At 52.9% G+C, this 20,783-nt stretch overlaps 4 protein-coding genes across 4 annotated transcripts; 2 read left to right on the forward strand and 2 right to left on the reverse strand.

Moving 5' to 3' along the window:
• Positions 1 to 3,516: 3,516 nt before the first annotated feature.
• On the reverse strand, positions 3,517 to 5,898 carry RHO25_010440 (uncharacterized protein; the record flags this gene model as incomplete). Its single annotated transcript, XM_023602648.2, has 1 exon — positions 3,517 to 5,898. One exon carries the CDS (start codon positions 5,896 to 5,898, stop codon positions 3,517 to 3,519), a length of 2,382 nt encoding a protein of 793 aa, XP_023450678.1.
• Positions 5,899 to 8,112: 2,214 nt separating this feature from the next.
• Positions 8,113 to 9,996, forward strand: RHO25_010441 (uncharacterized protein; the record flags this gene model as incomplete). The annotated part of the gene is made up of 1 exon (XM_023602647.1): positions 8,113 to 9,996. One exon carries the CDS (start codon positions 8,113 to 8,115, stop codon positions 9,994 to 9,996), a length of 1,884 nt encoding a protein of 627 aa, XP_023451478.1.
• Positions 9,997 to 11,248: 1,252 nt separating this feature from the next.
• On the reverse strand, positions 11,249 to 16,466 carry RHO25_010442 (uncharacterized protein; the record flags this gene model as incomplete). Its single annotated transcript, XM_023602646.2, has 2 exons — positions 11,249 to 11,400; positions 11,459 to 16,466. The coding sequence occupies 2 exons, from the start codon at positions 16,464 to 16,466 to the stop codon at positions 11,249 to 11,251; spliced, it is 5,160 nt and encodes a 1,719-aa protein (XP_023450676.1).
• A 1,014-nt stretch (positions 16,467 to 17,480) lies between these two features.
• On the forward strand, positions 17,481 to 18,484 carry RHO25_010443 (uncharacterized protein; the record flags this gene model as incomplete). The annotated part of the gene is made up of 2 exons (XM_023602645.2): positions 17,481 to 17,611; positions 17,665 to 18,484. The coding sequence occupies 2 exons, from the start codon at positions 17,481 to 17,483 to the stop codon at positions 18,482 to 18,484; spliced, it is 951 nt and encodes a 316-aa protein (XP_023450638.1).
• Positions 18,485 to 20,783: the final 2,299 nt, after the last annotated feature.

Here is a 20,783-nt window from a genome sequence, read left to right on the forward strand (position 1 = left end):
GAAGCCATCGGCGACTGTTCCGCTCTGATTGCAGCCTCCACATGGGATACAGAAGAATGCCGGCTATACAAAGAAACTGCTCGTATCGACTCGAAATCATCACATTTGCCTGAAACGTGGTTGTTCGGGTCAACGTGCAGATAACCCCACCGCGGATCTGGGGACATCAATTCCGCCAAATCGGCCTCCGACACGCCAAATTTGCTGAATGACCAAATAGCTGCACGCACAATTGGGCCTTCAAGCGGTGCCCGCGTTCATTTGTTGTGAAGATGCTGCATCTAGCAAATGTGAACTGCGAGAAGGAGACAAACCTTCGAATAGTGCATTGCAGACCAATACCAAGACCACTAATTGGGACCTGTGGCGTTTACATCTCATACTGCACACCACATTTCGGCGGAAGACAGAGGTGATTCCGCCAAGCGCCGTGCATACGGAACCACTCAAGCTCACTCCGAAGCTGAGCTGATCTCTAAAGCCCCTTCGCAGTCAAGCACATTGTGTACCATTGTACATCGACATTTGCGGGCCCGAAAAGCATGCTACCATCGCGGCAGTATCGAAGAACAACCAGAGAACAGTGACGTTGAAAGCGATGATGACAGAGGTCATGGCTTTCATATGTCTTGAGCACGCAACCCTTCTCAGCAGTCATCGCGAACCCCTCCACGCTCGCGGGATTTCGATCGTGAGCGTTCATACGAAACGTTCGTGCCTCCATCATTGCTTGACACGTCAAAGCTCCTCCGACGCGAGACATGCGCAACGCATATACCACTTTCGCACTCCACAATCCGCAGAAGCTGAGTTTCGCGTGGTGCGTGCATGAACCAAACGCAAGCTCTTTCCACATGCCGAAGCCCTCGAACCATCCACTTCTTGCAGCAAAGCTAGACCGTGCTTTATACAACCTTTCCGGATAGGATCCATTTTGTGGTGGAGTGCCGTCCCTGAAGGTATCTACTAGCACGTATTATGGTAGTTGCTCTGCGATAGTCCAACGCTCACGCCTTGCGCCAAACGCCAATCCTTCAGAGGATGCAATGGAAAGGACCCCTTTACAGCGATCTTGCCAGAAATGGAGCTGACAGGTCGTGTTTTGATTCAACTGATACGCGTGTGAGGGCGCAGGCTTCGGCATGCCGTGATTGCTGAACGAACTCTATTGCCCTCATGATGGAAGGCACCTCGTGGGTGGGAGTCTGCACTCCTTTGACAGAGTGGAGAACATGAAGCTATATCTTAACGGTCCCTGTCCAAGTATGAGTGATGAGTATTGTGCTCGATTCTTCTTCAACTAGCAACGTCTTCGCTCGTGAATCCAAGGGACAACAACGTTATACATCATGCATTCACTAGTCAATCTCCTCAGCTTGCCTGCAGAAGTCCGGTTGAATATTTACTCCTTCGTCTTCACTGACGAGTGGACCTACGTCAACTCTTGCGATTCGACATCACAACCCATGCAGGATCAACCTTCCAGGAATCGGCTTCCACCGCTACTCAGGACATCCCAGCTACTACGACAAGAAGCAACAGCAGTCTACTACAGCAATTTACAAGTCCACTTCGACATCTGCAATGGGATCATACCTCTGGAGCTCGTCACCTGGCTTGATGACATAGGAGAAACCAACGCCTCACTACTTCGACACTTCGAACTACGATGGGGAAACTACGCCGACATCAGCTTAGATCTCAGACACAAAGCCTCAAAACCCAAGCCTTCTTCAAAGAATAACAGATCAGACGCAATCCTAATCCAAACATACCATCGCCGTCTCTCTGCCGTCATACAACAAACCCTCTCTCACAAAACCTCACGACACGATCGACAACTCTTCCTCCCACTCCTCCAACTCGCAACTGGAAACCCCACTACAAGTATCCAAAGAGGCACGAAGCATACTCTAAGCGTCAAAGGAGTCTCCCTCGCTACTGCAATTCATCCATGCGAATTCTGGGAAATCAATGGGACTGCGGAATTCTGCCGAATACTATCGAAGAGTCTTTCAGATTGGCTTGAAGATAATCTTACGACGAAGGGAGCGTTCAGTGGTATCGAGAGTATCATGGAATATGTTACGTTGGCGAATGAACATGCTTCGGCGCTGAGGTGGTTGGGGTATTGGTAGGATGGCGACAGGAGTTGCTAGCACTGGAGTGTAGAATACCAAAGTTGTGAAACATTTCGGGCATCATCTAGTGGGTCTAAGCACAAATGTAAAAGTCTTCGTTGATCTTCATTGCCCTGAAGTGGACAATGCTCAGAGCGTGGAGTCCAACCACGAACGCGTGGGGGAAGAGTGGAGTAGGATTTGATACATATTTCATCACCTTCGTCATCAGCGTTATTGTCAACAGTACATAATGATCTTGTTCTCCCGACAGTCTGGTGATGTCTCATACTTCATTCTCTACGAATCGAGAAGTCTTCACGATGCCAGGCCAGAACATTTCACAATGGAATTCATCAAGTATTCCTGCCACAACAATGATATACATCCACTTTTCGTCTTGAGCGAATGCATCCATCTCCATTGTCAACATCTCCTTGCTGAAACCTTTGGGGAAATGCCATGAACTTCCTCAACCTCAATTCAAGCGCACTTGTACCACCATCGTTGTCTTCGGAAGTCCAAGATCCCGAAGCACGTTCTCCTCCTCTTCTCTTCTCTTCACGGGACGCAGCGGAGAAGAAGCATGCTACCGGCTCGTAACTTCCCCAGCGGCTCAACTAAAACATATCACATTCATATGCACGCACGTGTTGTGCAACACAAGGACGAATCTCTTCAGCTCTGCTTCTGCGAGCTCCAGGGAACGAACGACCTGGCTGAAACACAATTCTCCTCTTTTCCTTCTCCGGGTGTGATAGAAGGATCACATCTTGCGCTGCACGCTTTCGTGGTGGATTGGATTTGTCACACATGCACGAGATTAATAAGGATCAAAAACCTCCCAGTCGCTAGCGCGATGATCAGTCAGGAAGCAACAACACAAAAACGAAGAGGAGAGCGGAAAAAGAAAGAGCAAAAGTTTCGAACGAATCAACTGGAATTTCGCTTTCCATATTTCTCGTTTCAACCATACCAATAGACTAACCGCAATCATAATATTAGCCAGCATACCAAAAAAGCATAGCGCAACAGCAATAATAAAAGATGCTCCCTAGTATATATAATCCATAAGAACGCAGCACCAAAAGCACTCGGACTATCAGCACTTGATTCCTCGCGTCGGCCGTTATCATAGACAATCATCGTGTGTCCCCAAACGCCCATCTCGTTTTTCAAAAAGTTGTTCTCAAAAAGTTGTTGAGAGAACAATTCTCCTCCGCCGAGGCTTAGCAAAAGCCCGCAAGGATCAATGCCGTGTGGCAATGTTGTGAAAGGAATTTATCCAGCAGAAGCTGTTTCCAAAGGATCAAAGCGCTGTCGTCAATTCGTCAGGCCGTTACATCGTTCTCGTCGTACCTTGCCATGCTGGATATGGCACCCAGCGAAGGCGTTTCTACCACCTGCTGGTAGCGCTTCGTCCTAGATTAGGGCGTGCTGGCGGTCCCATTGTTGACTTTCTGACCGGGCTGCCGGTCGAGCGATCTGGTGCAGCCAATTGCGCAGACTGGCCAATCTTGCCAAAGTCTTGGAAGATATCAATGCCCTCTTCACTGCCATCACTGTTGAGCTCCACGCCAAACAGGTCAGCAACATCTTTGTTGCTCATGGTCGGACCGGGCAGATTTTCTGCACCGAGGCCAACATCAAGCCACTTCATGTCATCTCCAGCGCCAGTATGTATGGGTTGATGGGATTGCTTGAGCGGTGACCCACCAAGCTTCGCAGGTGAGCGTAATGACCCGGATCTGGTGAGGAATGGAGACATTGAGAATGGGCTATTGGTTGTTGCTGGCAGTGTGAGTGTGCTGTTGCCCTTAGCAGTGCCGGTGATGTCTGCCAGAATGCTCGTGCTTGTAGCTGCACGTACAAGCGACGGGCGCCTGTTGCCTCGCTTCTCAGGTGAACCACGGGCCGCAATATCTGCCTGCGGTTGGTCAATAAAGATGTCGAAAGCAGCATTGTTGAAATTGTAGGCTGCACTCGGGCTTTCGGCGGCAGGCCGCCACGGAGTCTTGCTCGCCTTGTAAGGTGAGATAAACGGTGTGAGTCCGACCGGACCTTCTTCACTAAGCGCGAAGGCAGGGCTCCATGTGCTAGCGTCTGGCATCGGGCTGAATGTCTTGGCTGGTGAGCCCAACAATGCCCGAACACGATTGCGATGGTCTTGCAAGTTAGTGTTGGGTGATGCGGCAGTTGCTGGTCGTGCTGGCCGCTTGAAGATAACAGCTGGCGTGAGAGGGTTGTCATCTTTGCGCGAAGGCGAAGAGCCAAAGCTAGTAGGCAGCCCGTGATACCGATGCTGGTCCTTGGTTGGGCTGTCAAATGACGAGCTTCGGATGCGGGCGATCTCAGCCTCAGCACGGCCCTTCTTGATGCGATGACTACGCACTTCGTTCTCTGACGCTAGTTGAATGGCGGCGCCGCGAGCGGCAGATGATTCGATAGAAGACCAGTATCCGGAATCACCAAGACCGCCAGCTCTTCGTCGCCGGCTGCCCGAACGGCTCGATGGGTGCTGGCGGATTTCCACTGGTGGTGTGCCGTTCCGATGCGCGTCGAACGTTGGCGGTGAGGATCCTAAGTCTGCTGGGGGAGGTGGCGAGGAGCGCAGGTGAAGTGGAGGTGGCGGCATAGCCATTGCATCTTCGTCACGCTCATCGTCCTGCAGAGCAGGATCCGAGGCAGGGATTGTACCATCCGAGCTGAGGTCAGCCTCATCTGGGAACTTGGCTGAGTCAATGTCTTTGCTCTCAACCTTCCTCGATGATGATGTCGGGCCTAGGCTGAAGTTTCCAATAGCAGGAGTGCTGCCTGGTCTGAAGCTGGCAGGATCCGACGTTGGAGGCATTGACATGGAATGCGGGTACGAAGCGCCATCAGGCATTTTTCTCATGGGCTGCTTCTTTCCGAGCAAGAATGGGCGCTCCTCGCCGGGCTTGATGACCCAGTAGTTGCCTTTGCCTGGGTCGTCTTTGGGGCGCTCCTGCTTGATGAAGTTCTTGTTCAGACTCAAGTTGTGGCGGATGCTGTTCTGCCAGCCACCTTCGGATTCTCGGTAGAAGGCAAAGTTGTCGGAAATCCACTTGTATATTTGCGCCAGCGTAAGGCGACGATGTTCTGATCGCAGAATCGCCATGCCGATGAGTTCCGCATAGCTATGTGGTGGTTTCTGCCCGTCATCTGTCACTGTAGGCAGATCTTCTGGGCGCGGCAGTTCGAGGGAGGATTCATCTTGGTACGTCTTTTGCTTCTTGGCGCCTTGCTTGATGGGCACCGCGTCGGACAGGCCACGTTTCAGCGGAGCCTTGTAGCCATAGTCCACTTCCGAGTATGGTGCCATGGTCATATCGCCGAACGACGCGCCCTCGAAGGCGTTCTCCTTGTTGTGCGCGGAGGAATATTGCGGGAACAGGCTTTTCTCCATCTTGGGTGCGACCTGCTGGTACATGGCATAGAATCCGCTGTCTTTGGTGGGCGAATCTGTCTGGAAATTCGTCTTTCGTGGGGGAGACAGGCGGAAGTCTATGAGCTGGTGGGAGCTCCTCGGACGCAAGGGGGAACTGTCTTTCTTGGAGGGTGAAGAGCCGGGGCGGCTATGGCCAGCGGAGGGGTTGAGCTGGACGTTGGACTTATTTGAGGCGTCGCTGAGGGGACCGAATGCATTGAGCAAGGCCGCCTCTACATCGTCGGTAGAAGAGTGATGCTGGTGTAAGTGGGTGTCGGAGTCTTCCCAAATCTCCAATGGAGCGACGGCTTTTTGACGCGTCGCTGCCATCGGACGGCGACCACAAGCTGTCGACGACAGCTCTCTAGTGCTGTTCTGTTTATTGACGCGTCGGGCGCGTGATTTGGTCGTTGTAGTGGATTCCCTGGTGCTGCAAACGGTGAATGTGCGATGGGATCGTGGAGCGGGGGCGCGCCGGACGTAGGCAGGCGCAGCGGCGGACCAGTCGCGGCAGTGCCTGTAGAGGTGAGAGCGTGGATTCCGGGAAATTTCTGTTCGCGACGCATCAGTTCCTGTCGAGAAGTTGGAACTTGGAAGCAGCGTTGGGCTGAACGTCCATGCCTGGGATCTGGACAAGCCAAGAAGCCAGGATTCGACGCGCCGGCAATGTTCGCACCGGAGCACGGGAAGCCCGACGGCCAGCGAACTTACCTGGGCTAATCGTCGTCGCCGATCGGACGTGTCAATCGCGATGGCAGGGTGGAAAGGCGTCTGCGAAATAGAATGGCGACGCGTCGGGGTGGTGAGGCGCGGCGGTGGTGGTGAGGTCAATGGGTGAGGAGGACTGGAGCTCGTGTGAGGTCCTCGAGCTGACGAGCGCGCGAGGCTGTACCTCTGTCGAGCGGGGCACGTGAACGAGAACGTGTAGCAAGGGCGATGTCACACGCTCCTTCCGGGACGCTGATTCGCCTCCGCCACGCAAGGAAGCTGCTGGGCGGCTCGAGGGTTGAGACCAACGGCACGATCGGTGCGATCTCTGTCGCGAAAATGGTGCGCTGCTCTCGAATCAATCTGCTGTCTGCATCGGTCACCTGCTTTCGTGGAGAGCTTCTATGTACCGGAAGTGCGACGAGAGCGTCGCGCACACAGCGATATTGCACGATGAGAATAGAAACGCGCGCTGTGATCACCGTGGCTTGTCTCACCGTCGTCGCACCTTCCTCGCTCCAGATTGTGCGTCATCCTTGCAACGCGCGGTGGGTCGCAAACGCGAACCCGTCGCGCTTCCCGCTGACGTCATGTGACGGATCTCCAAAATCACCTCCAATCTCCATGCATAAACGAGCTCTTGGTCACATCCGAACGAACAGACCCGCAATTCCATCGTGCAGTGGGCCATGCGACCGGAACCAGCGCGGCTGTTGCTCATACGTCGGCGACCTCATCTCTCCAGGCTGCCTGCTCATCTCCTCGCTCGTACCCAATCGCTACAGTATGGAACCGCCCGTTGATGCCGGAAATCACGCAAGCAGAAAACGCAGACGCAGCATCCGAAAAGAGCGTGCAGATCTGTCCAACGGCATGTGCGGCGATAGTTGTGCAGATGTTGCACAAGCTCTAGAACCTGGTCCTGCCTTACAGCTCGTCAGGAGATCCGCCAAGCGAGCATGCGGAAAGCAAAGGCAGATGGACACTGCCATTCTAGTCGAACATCTGTCTAATGCACAAGCTTCAGGAGCGGACAGCGGATCCTATTTGTAACAGCCTGACGGATGCTCTATAGGCGAGATTGAACCGCAAACGGTAGGTGGCAAAATGACGAACATTGACGAAGAAACGCTCGAGAACAACGTGTCAAGAAAGGAGAAGCAGGATGAGACTGCAGTACTAGGCAACAGAGAATACCGTCGTGATGCGAACGATGCCCTCGAAGATTTTGATCGTGCTGCTGCGACATAGGAAGGCGAGATCTTCTTGTGCTCTAGGCATTCAACACAGCCGGCATTAGTGAGCGGTACGCCTAGCCCACCAAACGAAGAGCCCATCGTAAAACTGGTTGCCTGGCCGAATAAAAGCATGAAGACTGGCAAAAGTGCGGATGCGATCGCAATTGCAGAGGATGATGATGATTCTAACTGAGAGGGCTCCAAGGAGGAATGTTGGCCCGAGCAGATCGATGGGATGAGCACGCTTCCTCCCTTGTGCTGATGCCTCATCTTGACACTATAGATCTCGTTGCAGCGCATGGCAAGTAATGGTATGCGGTCTGCTTAGACCATGTTCACTGCCACGATCTTTCTGGCCGTTGATACGTCAAGCAGGCGGTGATGTACGGCACGGAGCACAGCCACCACAGACATCTTGCATGAAGTGGTCTTGGCAAACCATCGACCGAAGCTTCAAGCGCATGCACAAGTCTTGAACTCACACCTTAGCAACGCTGGTCAACAAATGTCCACTATACTTTTGAAATCTGTTCCGACATTCGCCCACCGAACAGACAATCTCAACAGGCACATCCGGCATAGAAGGGCAACATTCGCGATGTCGACACACAACAGCGAACAGGATGCAGCCGAGTTCGACCACGAACGAGAGCAAGGGAACGCTCTTACCAGGAGTCCAGAACATGCAAATGAATACATTTATGAGCCCCTACCTGGAGACAGATGGATTCGTGTTTTGATTTTGGAGCCGGCGTCAGAGCTGGCCTGCCCACTCGTTGCTCGGCTTGAGCTGTTGGCACTGGGCCCAGCTCTGCCCATGGCCCCGCAAAAACCACTCGGATATGGTTCGCGTTTCGAATCTCCAGACGACAAGCAGTTCGACTCCTATGTGTCGCTCGTGCAGGCGAGCAGATTGCCCTATACCGCGGTGTCGTACAGCTGGGCCATGGACGACGGGGATGATTCACCAAGCCGTGTGCTGACCCTCCACGGCAAAAAAGTCTCCATCACCCAAAACCTATCGGAAGGTCTGCGCAGAATTCGCTACAAGACTGACTCACGTTGGCTGTGGGTAGATGCGCTCTGCATTGATCAACACAACACAGCAGAACGAAGCGCTCAAGTCGCTATGATGACCGATATCTTCGAGCTCGCCGAGCGATGCATAGTATGGCTCGGAGAGGATATTGTGAGAGACAATGACCTTGCGGTGTGGCAGCTTTCACACTGTATTGTGCCCAACGACAATCCGAGAGCATTTAACAAATGTTTTGGAAGTAGAAACGGGAATGCCGCCATCGTGGTCTTGAATGCTCTTATGGCTGTTGACCATAGTCGATGCACTATGCATGCCTGCAGCGAGAGACATAATCGGATAGACGATGCAGATTTCGCTGGCGAGCTCTTTCACATTGATGTTGGCGAGAATGAATTCAGTGACAAGACGCTAAAGGAGTTCTGGCAATATATGCTCGCTGCGCCACCAGAAGCGGTCGCAAGAAAACTCTCCGGAATAAAATTGTGGTTAGAAAGAAGATACTGGCAACGACGTTGGGTAGTGCAAGAGAGCGCATCTCGCAATCGTTCATCCGGTGCCACCGATTATTGCTGGGCCGAATTCTCCTTGGGTCGTATTGAAATGCAGAATATGTTATGGCTGCTTTCTAGCATAGACGTCGCCGTGGGATCTTTTTTTGATGTTCGCTTCAGAGCCGTAGATGCTCTCCGAATGACGGAGGCTGGGACCGGACCGCCAAAGGATCTGTGTGATCAACTAAACATCCACGGGCACCTTCAATGCTCGGACGATCGAGATCGTCTCTACTCGCTCGTCTCGCTCGACCCAGGTTATGGCGTACAGGTGGACTACGCATTGCCGATGCGAGAAGTATGCATAGAATTCTCCAGATTGATGGTGCGCAGAGGAGAAGTGAAGCGGCTTCTCGAAGCATGTCGTTATCAGCGTGGGGCTGCGCTTAATCTGCCATCCTGGGTGGTTGATTTACGAGAATATCGTTATTTTGACCCGAGGTTCGTAAGATGCACTACGGTACATGGGTCAGTCAGTGCCAATGGACAGCTATTATTGGAACTCAATTTGTTAGGCCCAATCGTAGGCATGGAGAAAGTTACGGAGGAGCATCCGCATGGACCGATTACAAAGTTCTTCTTGCTCTTCAAACCAGATGGCTTGAGCTTCTTGTGGCGCAGACGGCGGGCCAGGCCTACTGCATTGCGAATGCCATGGCTCTATACAAGGGACGGTCGCTCACCTAGGAAAGCGGACGCTCTATATTGCTTCCAAGATGGATTGGATATGCAAATTCTGTTGCTCCGCCCACCGAACAAAAAGCTTGCCATGTACCGAATCATCGATCAACATATCTGTTTCGATCTATACAGCGCCGATGAATATGAAATCATTGGCCGCCATACTTACATACTGAGAGAGGACTATTTGGAGACGGTGCACATTGGATAGGCATACTTAGGTCTTCCGTCACTGCGCGTCAGACGGAACATGAAAAGAAGATCGCATCGAGCTGCAATATTACCGCATCATGCTCACAACTCACCGAACTGCTGTACAGCTGCAAGAATCGATGGATCACCTCGTTGCATATCGAAATTTGTTCACTTACGGCCACGGTCGAAACTACCAACATCGCTCGAATGTCTCGCCAATATCTTGCCACGGGTTTTGTAAAGTACGGTCCGCGATTACGATTTTGACCTCCGTGATCGAAGTGTCAGGCCAAAATCAGGGACAGTGCTAGCGATAGCAGCTCGTGACTGCGGCCACGGACGTTCTTGAAAGAGTTCATATCGTATTTATGCTGCACTTCATGTGTCTCTACATCGCCTTCGAGGGAAACGACGCCTAGCTCTTTTGCTTCCTCGAACGCTGAACGTGGAGCTATCAGAAGATTGTGATATGACGCTCTTCGGTAAATACATGCAACGATTGGAAGCTTAACATCTTAAGCATGAGGTTCACTTGTACCAAAGGGTTGGGGGCACTCGACCCCAGGTGATGGAGTGAAGACTCCCAGTCTTGCGGCACATTGCGTGGAGACGCAAAGCAGTGTAGAGTAGCACGGTGTCCGGCATTCAGCTCTAATGCTCGTTAGAGGCAGCCGCTGATTTTCTTATGTCACTGCTGCATGCTGTGGAAGGCGTGCATTTGTATTAGTCGTTCGTGTCAACTGAAGTTCACCTTGAGCAGTCAAAAAGGGCGAGAGTAGATTTGTTATTATCGAGCGTACGAGCGACCGATCGGAGCGCCTGCGACGATGAAAGTGGATTAGACACAATCGTAAGTCGGTCATCATATGCCTGAACCGTTCCTGACACAATGCTATGTGACGAGACTGATGAGAACAAAATATCGCAATGCCGAGAACCGAATGTCATCATGCGAAGTCGGAAGCACCTGCACAGTCAAACGCATCATATTCTCCCTCAATTATGCAATGATCATATCCCTCTATCGATATTGGTATCAAGAAAACAAAAGGCGTCGAGAAAAAGCCTTCTGTTAGAGAGTGCTGTCGTCGTTGCGCTCTCGCTCTCATCTCCCACTCCCCACCCACCAGTCAAATGCCAATTATGCCAGAGTCAATCTCCACAAAAAAACGCCAAATGCGTTTTTCCGAAGATGGTAAAAATACAGACGCCCTGAAAACAAGCCCAAACAGCTCCTGCCCATCTACTCCAGGCGGTTCTTTTTTTGTCTACACTTCTCCATCTATCACAGCAAGTCTCTGTTTGACCGTCTTGGCCTTCTTGCTCGTGCCTTTGCGCTTCTTAAGAGGCGGTTCGTCACCAATTGGCGTTGCGGCGCCGGAGGGCTCGTGACTCGGACCATCGTCGAATTTGCCTTCGCCTGTGAAGTGGTCAGTAAATGCTAGCAAATGTGTATGGCGTGTCACGGTATAGCTCACCTTCATGATACATATCGTCCATCGAAACCTCCTTGCCCTTCTTCGCGTTCTTCCGCTTTTTCTTTCCGCCAGACTTGGCCTCTTCATCAGCAAGCTCAGCTTCACGGCGCTCGATCTGCTCAGCTTCGTCGTCATCGGCGAGCCACATGGCCATTTCCTTGCTGCGACTAGTTTCCTTTGGCCGATTGGTGAAATCAACTCCTGTGCCGGCTTGACCAGTAATGACCACACGCTGCACTTCTTCCTTCTGCAGTGCACGCTTTCGGATACGTTCTTCGATCGTGTTACGTGTGATGAGACGATATACCGTGACCTGTCTGGTCTGGCCGAGACGATGAGCACGATCCATGGCCTGCGAATCTATCGTAGGATTCCAATCAGAGTCGTAGAAAATGACCGTATCGGCAGCGACCAGATTGATACCAAGACCACCAGCACGAGTCGAGAGCAGGAAGATAAAAATGCTGGGATCCGATTGGAATGCGGCGACTGTATCACGACGATCTTCGAGCTTGGTAGAGCCATCCAATCGACAATACTTGTAGTTGCGGTAGGTCAGGTACTCCTCCATCAGGTCAATCATGCGTGTCATCTGGAAGTAGAGCAGTACACGATGGCCGCCTGCCTTGAGCTGGCGCAGCAACTGATCCAGCTTAGCGAGCTTGCCAGAGTCTGTGACAAAGCGGCGCATTGACGGCACCTGGATCTTCGTGTATCGCTGCTTCTCGTTCTCAGGCCGTGGCAGCAGGTTGGTGACTGGGTACTTGGAGACTGGTAGCCTCGAATGCAGCAACGCTCGCTCGGTCTCATGGGTGATCGGGTATAGTGCGCGTCGCGTCGGCACATTGAAGTATGCCGACTCCTGCTCAACGAGCGCACGTTGAGATGGAGAGACTAAGTCGATGGGCGGAGCATTGACTTTGGGCAAGTAGCAAGGCTCGATGACGCTGTAACCTTGCTCTTGACTGGCGAACTGCGATATGTTAAAGATCTGACTGAGGTATCCCTCATTCGTCGCCTTTGTCAATGAACGTCGATCATTGCGCTTCACGATGTTGAGCATGTCGTGTACTGGAGTCCAGCCATTGTTCTCCTTGTCCTCATCATCGCTGTCGTCGTAAGCTACCCGCAGCTTGTCGACGCTGCTCTCATTCTTGGCGAGGTCAACCACTCGATCGATGAGTGAGCGTCGTGCGGTCAAAACAATGTCAGTGGCACTCTGATCGGTGAAGCGCAGCCACGAAAAGCCGCTTGAACCTTTCTGATTTTGCTGAATGTGCTGCTCGTTCCAGATGCTGAGCTCATTGGACAACCACTTGTTCCTCCAACCAGCTTGCAGGTTATCAGGTCCAGCGATTTCGAGTCTTCCTGGCCCGTCAGCCAAGAAGCCTGGCAGCCAGTATTCGATCATGTTGCGCACGCTGTACGCAACGTTGACGTTATGTCCCTCGCGCATGAACGAAGCTGTCTCAGCATAGTAAGACATGGCTAGAGGGCTGACAGTGTCTGCACGCTCGAAAAGATCAGGGTGATTGCACACTTTCCGGAATTGCATGACCAAGTTCATCAGCGTGGCAGTATCCTGGTCATCGCCTCCAGCTGCTCTCTCAATCAAGTCCATCAGACTGATCTTGTTGCGCAGGTTAGTGTAGTAGGCACGTTGTCGATAGGTCAGGTCGCAGAAGACGTCCTCTTCGATCTTGTCGCCAAGTTCTTTTTGAACGTGCTTCTTGATACGACGCAACATGAATGGCTTCAGAATCATGTGCAAACGCTTGAGCTGATCCTCGTTGAGCTTGGAGTTCGATTGCGCGTGGCTTTCGATATCCTTGGAGAACCACTCGGAGAACTCGTCGTGGTTATCGAACAGGGAAGGCATGATGAAGTGCAGCAACGCCCACAACTCTTGCATATTGTTCTGAATCGGTGTACCCGTCAGCAGCAGACGATTGCGGCAATGGAAATTGAGAAGCGACTTCCACCGAGAGGATTGCGAGGACTTGATGGCTTGAGCCTCATCCAGAATCATGTATTGCCACTTAACCTTCTGGAAGTAGGCTGTGTCTTGTACCACCAGTTGATAGGAAGTGACAAGTACATGGAAAGGACTGTCGCGGGTGTAGGTGATGTGCTTGCGATCCCAGAACTTGCGCAAGACTTTGCGGTCTCTTGCAGAACCCCAGTATGGGAGCACCTTCAGCGTCGGCACGAACTTTGCAATTTCCTGTTGCCAATTGTGCAGTGTACTTGCTGGCGCGATAACGAGGAATGGACCCCAAATATCGTGCGTCTCAGCCAAGTATGCCATGACAGAGATGGACTGTACTGTCTTTCCGAGACCCATCTCGTCGGCAAGAATACCGTTGATGCCCTGTTCGTACAAGTTCGCCAACCAGTTGAGGCCCTTGAGTTGGTACTCTTTGAGCTGGCAAGACAACATCTTCGGTTGCGACACGTCCATGGTCTGTAACGAGGTGGGGTTCTGAAAGTTCATTTCACCTTCGTCGAAGTTCGCCTGCGCAGCTGCAAGGTCTTGGCCATCTTCATCGTCAGACTTGTCGGGCTTGTTGAAGGCGCGCGCCTTGTCTTGCGCCTCTTTGAGCGCGTTCTGAGCGTTGGCCATGGCCGCTTGCCGCAAAGCAGTCTCGTCTTCGGCATCGAAGTCCAGTTCGTCGAAGTTGGTGACTTTCTGTCCGGGATTGGCGACAGAGTCAGGAAGGTCGACAACATGCTTGGCATTCGGATCATCCTCGATCTTCTTGTCGCTAGCCGCAACGCCCTCGCCATCGTCCTCATAGTCGTCGGTTCGTACCTTCTTGCGAATGAAATGTGAGTACAGCTCCGTCTGCGAGATAAGGAAGTTCAGCTTGCGTTTCTGCCTGTTGGCTTCACGCTCTGCCTCTTGCTTCTTTGCCTTATCCAGCTCCTGGCGCTCAGCAACCTTCCTGCCTTCACGCTCATCACGCTCGTTCCTCTTCCAGAATCCTAGCATCTCTCGCATAGCGCGCTTGGCACGAGCGGCAACATCCTTCTGACTCTTGTTGGTTTTCAATTGCCATCTTCGTGCCTCCTTGGCGGCGAGCTGTGCAGTCTTGCGTGCGTTCGACTGCTTGGTGTCGAGACTGTTATTCTTGATGCGGACGACCTTCGGAATGTTCTTCGCAATATCACCTTTGGTGATCTGCTCGTAGATCTGGATATAGCCTTTGCTGTCAAATTTGGCCATTCCCGTCAGGCCAGCAGTTGGCTGCATGTCAAACACAGCTGGCGTAGCTTCGCTCAATGGCTCTGAGTCCTCACGCGCGGCAGCTCTGCGCTCTGCTAGACGCTCGGCATAAGCAGCGAGGCGCTCCTCTTCTTTGGGCGCGATTAGCGGCAGATCCTGGCCTTGGTCGATGAATGCTTGAGCCAGACGAGCATTCTCCTTCTCGGCGAGTTTCTGTTCTTTGGACTTCCTGGCTCTGGCACCGCCACCGCGCCCGCCGCGTCCTCGACCTCGTCCAGTGGAGAATTCTGGAGTTCCTTCATCGCCGGCACCATTCTGTCCTGACGTGTAGAACGAAGTCATGAGCCCACCATCCAGATTCACCTCACGTTCGCGTCGTCCAAGGGCACCTGCATTGTGAGGCGACTCGTTGCGCAAGTATGACTCCCTGGATGGTGTGATGCCCTGCAATCTGCTCTGAGTGTCACGTATCTTCTTGTCGTAGCGCTGAATCTCCTTCTCGATCTTCATGCGTTCTTCTGGGTCCTGTACTGATGCCAAGGCGAGCTCAGCTTCCTCTTTCTTTTGCTGCTCGTCTGCAATGGCCTTCTCCCGGCGTCGCTTTCGCTGCTGATCCTTCTTGCGCTCCTTGTCTTCCTCAATCTCGCGAAGCTTCACCTCTTCAGCCACCTCTGCCTCGTACTGGTCGATAAAGACGGTGCGATCGGATTCGGAGGCCGCATTGAAGTGATCGTGGTAGCTCAACATATTCTTCAGCCGTCGTCGCTTTCTCTTCTGAGCCTCCTCGAATTCTTTCTCCAGTGCTCTCTTGTGAGTACGCTGCTGCCATTCTCGCTTCGAGGTTTCCAGTCCCGGAACATCCTCACTTTCGAGGTCAGAAAGATCGCGCTCCTCGATCTCTCGATACGCGAGTTCGGTATCTCTAATGGTCAGACTCGGTGGCCCTGTCAGCTGAGCTATCCCGACAGGTGATGCGGCAGCAAGTCCTGGCGGTTGTGAGACTGGCGGGGGCCGGGGTGCAGACGACAAAGCGTGCGATGCATCGGCGCTTATGTCCTTGCCACGCGCACCTGATTGAGATACGCTCGATGTTCTACTCGCCTTGCGACTTGAAGGCTTTGAGAGCGCAGACGGCTCAGGCGGAGTAGGTGGTTTGCGCGATTTCGGAGGTGCAAGCGGAGCAGCAGGCTCGGGAGTCGCGACTGGGTTGGACAGCAGATTCGCCATGTTCATTGGGTTATTGGCGCGTTCAGGCTGAGGCGGTGCGGTTGCAGAATCTGTGCTCGTGGTATGCGAGTGGTGACCGTTGCCGCGGACAGGATCGTAGGCGGGCGATCGAACATCGCCAGGTGGAGGCGGATGTGGATGAGCGTGTGATGTTGCCGTCGGCGACGATTGACTTGGATGGCGACTGATGTTGGAGCGTGCATCGGCGCCGTGGCCATTCACGTGTGACATCAATGGCGGCAGTGGTTCGTGAGGCCGACTTTGCACGGGTGAACGAGGATGGTATGGCGTGCTGGTCACGCTGGCATCTCTATTGCTTGCTCTTTCTTCTCGTGTTGGATCGTAGTAGCTGGACGTTGGCCTGTCAGGCGCAGGTGGAGGGCCCCTGTAGGCGTTTGGGCTCGCTGGCACAGAGCGGTAGTGTCCTGGTGATGGCGGCGGACCCGCGTTATATGAGCTGGATCGATGGCGTTGGTGTTTTTCTGATGAATTGTAGTTGGGATGGGATGCGTATGCCTGGGATGGCGAAGGTTGGCTGCTTTGCGCTCCCTCCATGATTGCTGACTTTGGCCGTGGCTCTCCGCCGCGGCCGTTGGGCGGTCCTTCGTTCTTTTGGCCTCACAAGCGCGCCATCGACCACGTTCAATGGATGGTATCGTTTGCCGACACGGGGGTGATGGAGATGCTGGATGCGCAGCTGCTCGAGACGTTTGGCGGCGCGTTTTGCTCCACTGCGCGGTCGGTCGCAAGAATGGACGGGCGATCCGCACACGGCAGGCGTGCCCCTTGTCTTAACCGATGCTTGACGTCGGCGTTGCTGCCAAGGCGCGTGATGGTGGAGGACGAGGTGGTGTGCTGGCGGGACGGCGAGGGTGTGGGATGGGGGGCACGAAGAGGCGGGCGCAGTTTCAGTGGCAGAGTGCAGGCTCGATATGATGGCATGGGGATGAGGATCTTGGTCGCTCGGCTCGTTTGGCGCTGCACGCTGAACTCTACAGACGTCGTCTACGCTCCTCCACCAAAACTGCTCGCCCGAGACGCGACTATATTCTACACGCGTACAGTGGCGTATATGAAGCGTGTTTCTATGCCATTTTCTGCCAGTGGCAGATTCGCGCGTTTGGCGCAAAATGGGCTTGTGTGCTTGCTCGCGTCTGATTGCTGATGGTGGGCTGCGGGCTGCTTGACCACTGTGCTGAGCTTCTTCTCTTTGAGCAAGTCCGATCCGCGACGCACACCCCGTCTGCCGTCTCCACACTGCTCGAGACTACGCCAACACCACCATTTCTGTAAAGATGCTCTTTTCCATCACGGACGGCGTACGACTGTCCCGAAAAATACAGTAGATTGTTCTGTCTCGGTCTGCCAAATCTGACACTGCAGCCTGGGCTCATTGCGACGTGTATGAGCATCGAAGAGGCTTCCATCTCGCAAAGCCACACGAAGCAGCAAGCTCCGTCGGCATCGGGCCCGTGCGGAAACACCCGCCCATCTTTTTTCATAGTCGCAACCAATCCGCCAAAAAGTCATTTCTAGCACCAACACCCACAACGTTGTCGCGCATTCACCATGGCGGCAGTCTACAAATCTGTGTCCAAATCTAAGACGAATGGAGTGCCGAGTGCTACCGAAAATGGCGACGGCAAGCCCAAGAACCGCCAAAGAGTGCTCATTCTCACCTCCAGAGGCGTAACATACCGGTATGCTATCTACATGATTCCCTCTCTTCCACATAAGCTGATGTATTCTCTAGCCACCGACATTTACTGAACGACCTCTATGCGCTCCTGCCTCACTCCCGCAAAGACGCCAAACTCGACACAAAATCGCAATTACATCAACTGAATGAGCTCGCCGATCTCTACAACTGCAACAATGTCCTCTTCTTCGAAGCGCGAAAAGCCAAGGATCTTTACATTTGGCTATCAAAACCTCCGAACGGGCCCACTGTCAAATTCCACTGCCAAAATATACACACTATGGAGGAGCTGAACTTCACCGGAAACTGCTTGAAGGGCAGCAGGCCGATCTTGAGCTTCGACAAGCACTTCGATGGCTCAGCGCACTGGAAGCTCGTGAAAGAGCTTTTGAGCCACACATTCGGTGTGCCGCCGAGCTCGCGAAAAGTGAAGCCCTTCGTGGATCATGTCATGGGCTTCACGATCGCAGACGGAAAAGTTTGGATCCGATGCTATCAGATCTCCGAGACAGAGCAAGGAAAGAGCAAGGCTGCTGAGGAAAGCGCAGTGACAGGTGCCGAGTCGCAAGTGATGAGCAAGGCTACGGGCAAGGGCGAGACACATGTCAGTCTGGTGGAAATTGGACCACGATTCGTCCTCACGCCGATCGTGGTTCTGGAGGGCAGCTTCGGTGGACCGGTCATCTACGAGAACAAGGAATTCGTCAGTCCCAACCAAATCCGATCCGACCTCAGACGACAAAAGGCCGGACGATACAATAAGAGAGCGGAGGGTGAGTTGGAGAGAAAGGCCAAGAAGCGAGATCTCGGCCTGCGCACCGGTGAGGGCATGAGAGAAGTGGACGATCTGGACAACAACGTACTATTTGCGTGAGAGCAGCTCCATTGCGGAACACTTTGTCGAACTTAGCGAGGCGTCGGTAGGTAAAACTGGGAAATACTTGCTTGCTCGAAAACTTGGGCCGTTTTGTATGCATCGCCTGCGGACTTGCTCATTCATTGATACAGCGGCCTCGCTGCTTTCGGCTCGGCGAGCCGTTTGTGGACGAGCATAGCATTGGTATACTCAGATGAGCTGCAAATTGGTGAGAACCATCCTCGGTGCAGAGCAGGATCACCTATCGATCGGCAAGACAGCCCGTCTGGACAGATGGCGTGCATGCTATCCGAGTCCACACATGAGAGTGCAGAAGGATCCATTGCGCTGCTCATTCCGCCACGAAAGGTCGAGACAAAATTTCACTTGCCTGAATCCACTTTGCTAATCTGGTCTGCGCTCACCGTAGTGCTCTCGTCCTGGAGAGCTTTACTCGGATGCAAATTGATGAAAAGTAACGAGAAGTGGCGATACACCTGCTCCTTCCTCTGCTGCTCCTGCTAAGAGAGACGTTGTAAAACTTCTTCAGCGAGATGCCCGAAAGCGCAAGAGAATGAGGCATAAAGTGCATTATCAGCAGCCAACTGCCTGACTGTCAGTAATTCGAGAAGGATCTTTCCATTTACATTTGGCTCAGAAGTGCCTCAAGACAAGGATGAGTCGATCATGTCGCGAGCAGTTCTACATTTCGACTGGAAAACCAACGTCGCCATTGCATAAGAGCTTCTCTTTGTGTATCAAGATCGTGCAGCTCGTTCTCCAGAGCAAACAGATGAGCAGACAGGCGAGCGCATGCACAACACATATTTCTCCGATAAAGCAGCGCCTCGCAGACAAATATGCCGTAGCATAAATCCAGAAGAATTTAGACTTCGATACGCGCGAGCTTACACCTTCATATGCGCGAGAGTTTGCGTCGAGGCGTTTCAGACTTCAACACAGGCTTTTGTCCGAAGGAAGTCAACTTGACTTCACCTCTACGAGTGGGTCTTCATCAGAGTACGATGGACTTACTACAAAGTGAAATCTCGGGCGTTCGATTCGACCGCAAATCGCCTGTACTTGCATCTCGCTTGCTGGTTTGGTCTCATAACGGAATTGATGCTGTTCATGTCAGAGAACATTCCAAGTCTGCTGTGCAAAGTCCAAGACCCATGGAGCCTCATGTACCATATAGGCGCGATCTTGGTTTCCTGAGCTTGCTCGAACATCACTGAAACTGAAGCCGCAACAACAACGCCACAGATCTGTCGGTCAAGGCCGCACAGTCGAGCATTGCATCCAACATTCACACTCAGCCTCTGTTTTGCAACACCATTACCTTGGAAGCACCAGTCAGCAGTGTTGCTTCCTCAACATCGCCTCGAACGACCAACACAGCAGCAAACTTCGCAAACCTGCCCCAAACCATCCACGCAACCCATCACGCCATTTGCCACATTCAGCAAAGACACACCTCACCCTAGCCATCAATACTATGTATGTAACACAACCATACCACTCAACCTGCGTGGCACCCGACGGAATCAAGAAGCTCCATCTCCACCTCCGTCTCGATTCAACTTCCTTGCTTGTCATACCCTCGCCACACAACGACTGCCTCACCAACGAATCCCATGAACCCATGTCATCAAATCCCATCAACCGCTCGGACAACGACCGCAAATTCCCATCCACCCAAATTCCAAATTCCCCCCGCGAGATCCCTCCATCCCTCAAGGCTCACTTACAGTACTGCACCAGCATAGCCCAGCCCCCGGTCCGCATCAGTAATGCACTGAATTGCCCGACCAGTGTTCCAAGCAAAAAAACCTGCAAGGCCAGGGAACGTATCAAGAATTGGAAAGAGAAAAATTTCCGGAACCTGCCACATCCCATGTCCTTGTCACGCACATGAGAGCCATGCACGCAGCGCAGGGACCCAGCACCGCAGAAAAGCTACCAACCGTAACCCGGCGGAGCACGAACAAGGAAGCAGGAGCTGGGCCAGGCGACGGTCGCAAAGAAAGGGAAACGAATCCAGCAGGGAATGAAGGGAAAGGGAAGAATTGGAACTGGGACTGGGACTGGCACTCTATCCGCGGTACTGTATGCGTGGAAAAATTTCATCCGTTGATCGACGACGGCGGCGGCAGCGGGTATCAGATTGTTATTAGCAATGTAACTGCAGTGTAGGGTAAGAGACTCAAGAGCAAGTATGGATGCTGAGGAACCACTGTGCTGCGCGACAAATGTGTTGAACTCGGAGTTGTCCTGTCAAACTGTCATCACTCCAGCGAATCCACAAGCAGAAAGT

This window comes from Cercospora beticola, chromosome 7, assembly GCF_033473495.1.
Source record: "Cercospora beticola chromosome 7, complete sequence".
Classification (NCBI taxonomy): domain Eukaryota; kingdom Fungi; phylum Ascomycota; class Dothideomycetes; order Mycosphaerellales; family Mycosphaerellaceae; genus Cercospora; species Cercospora beticola.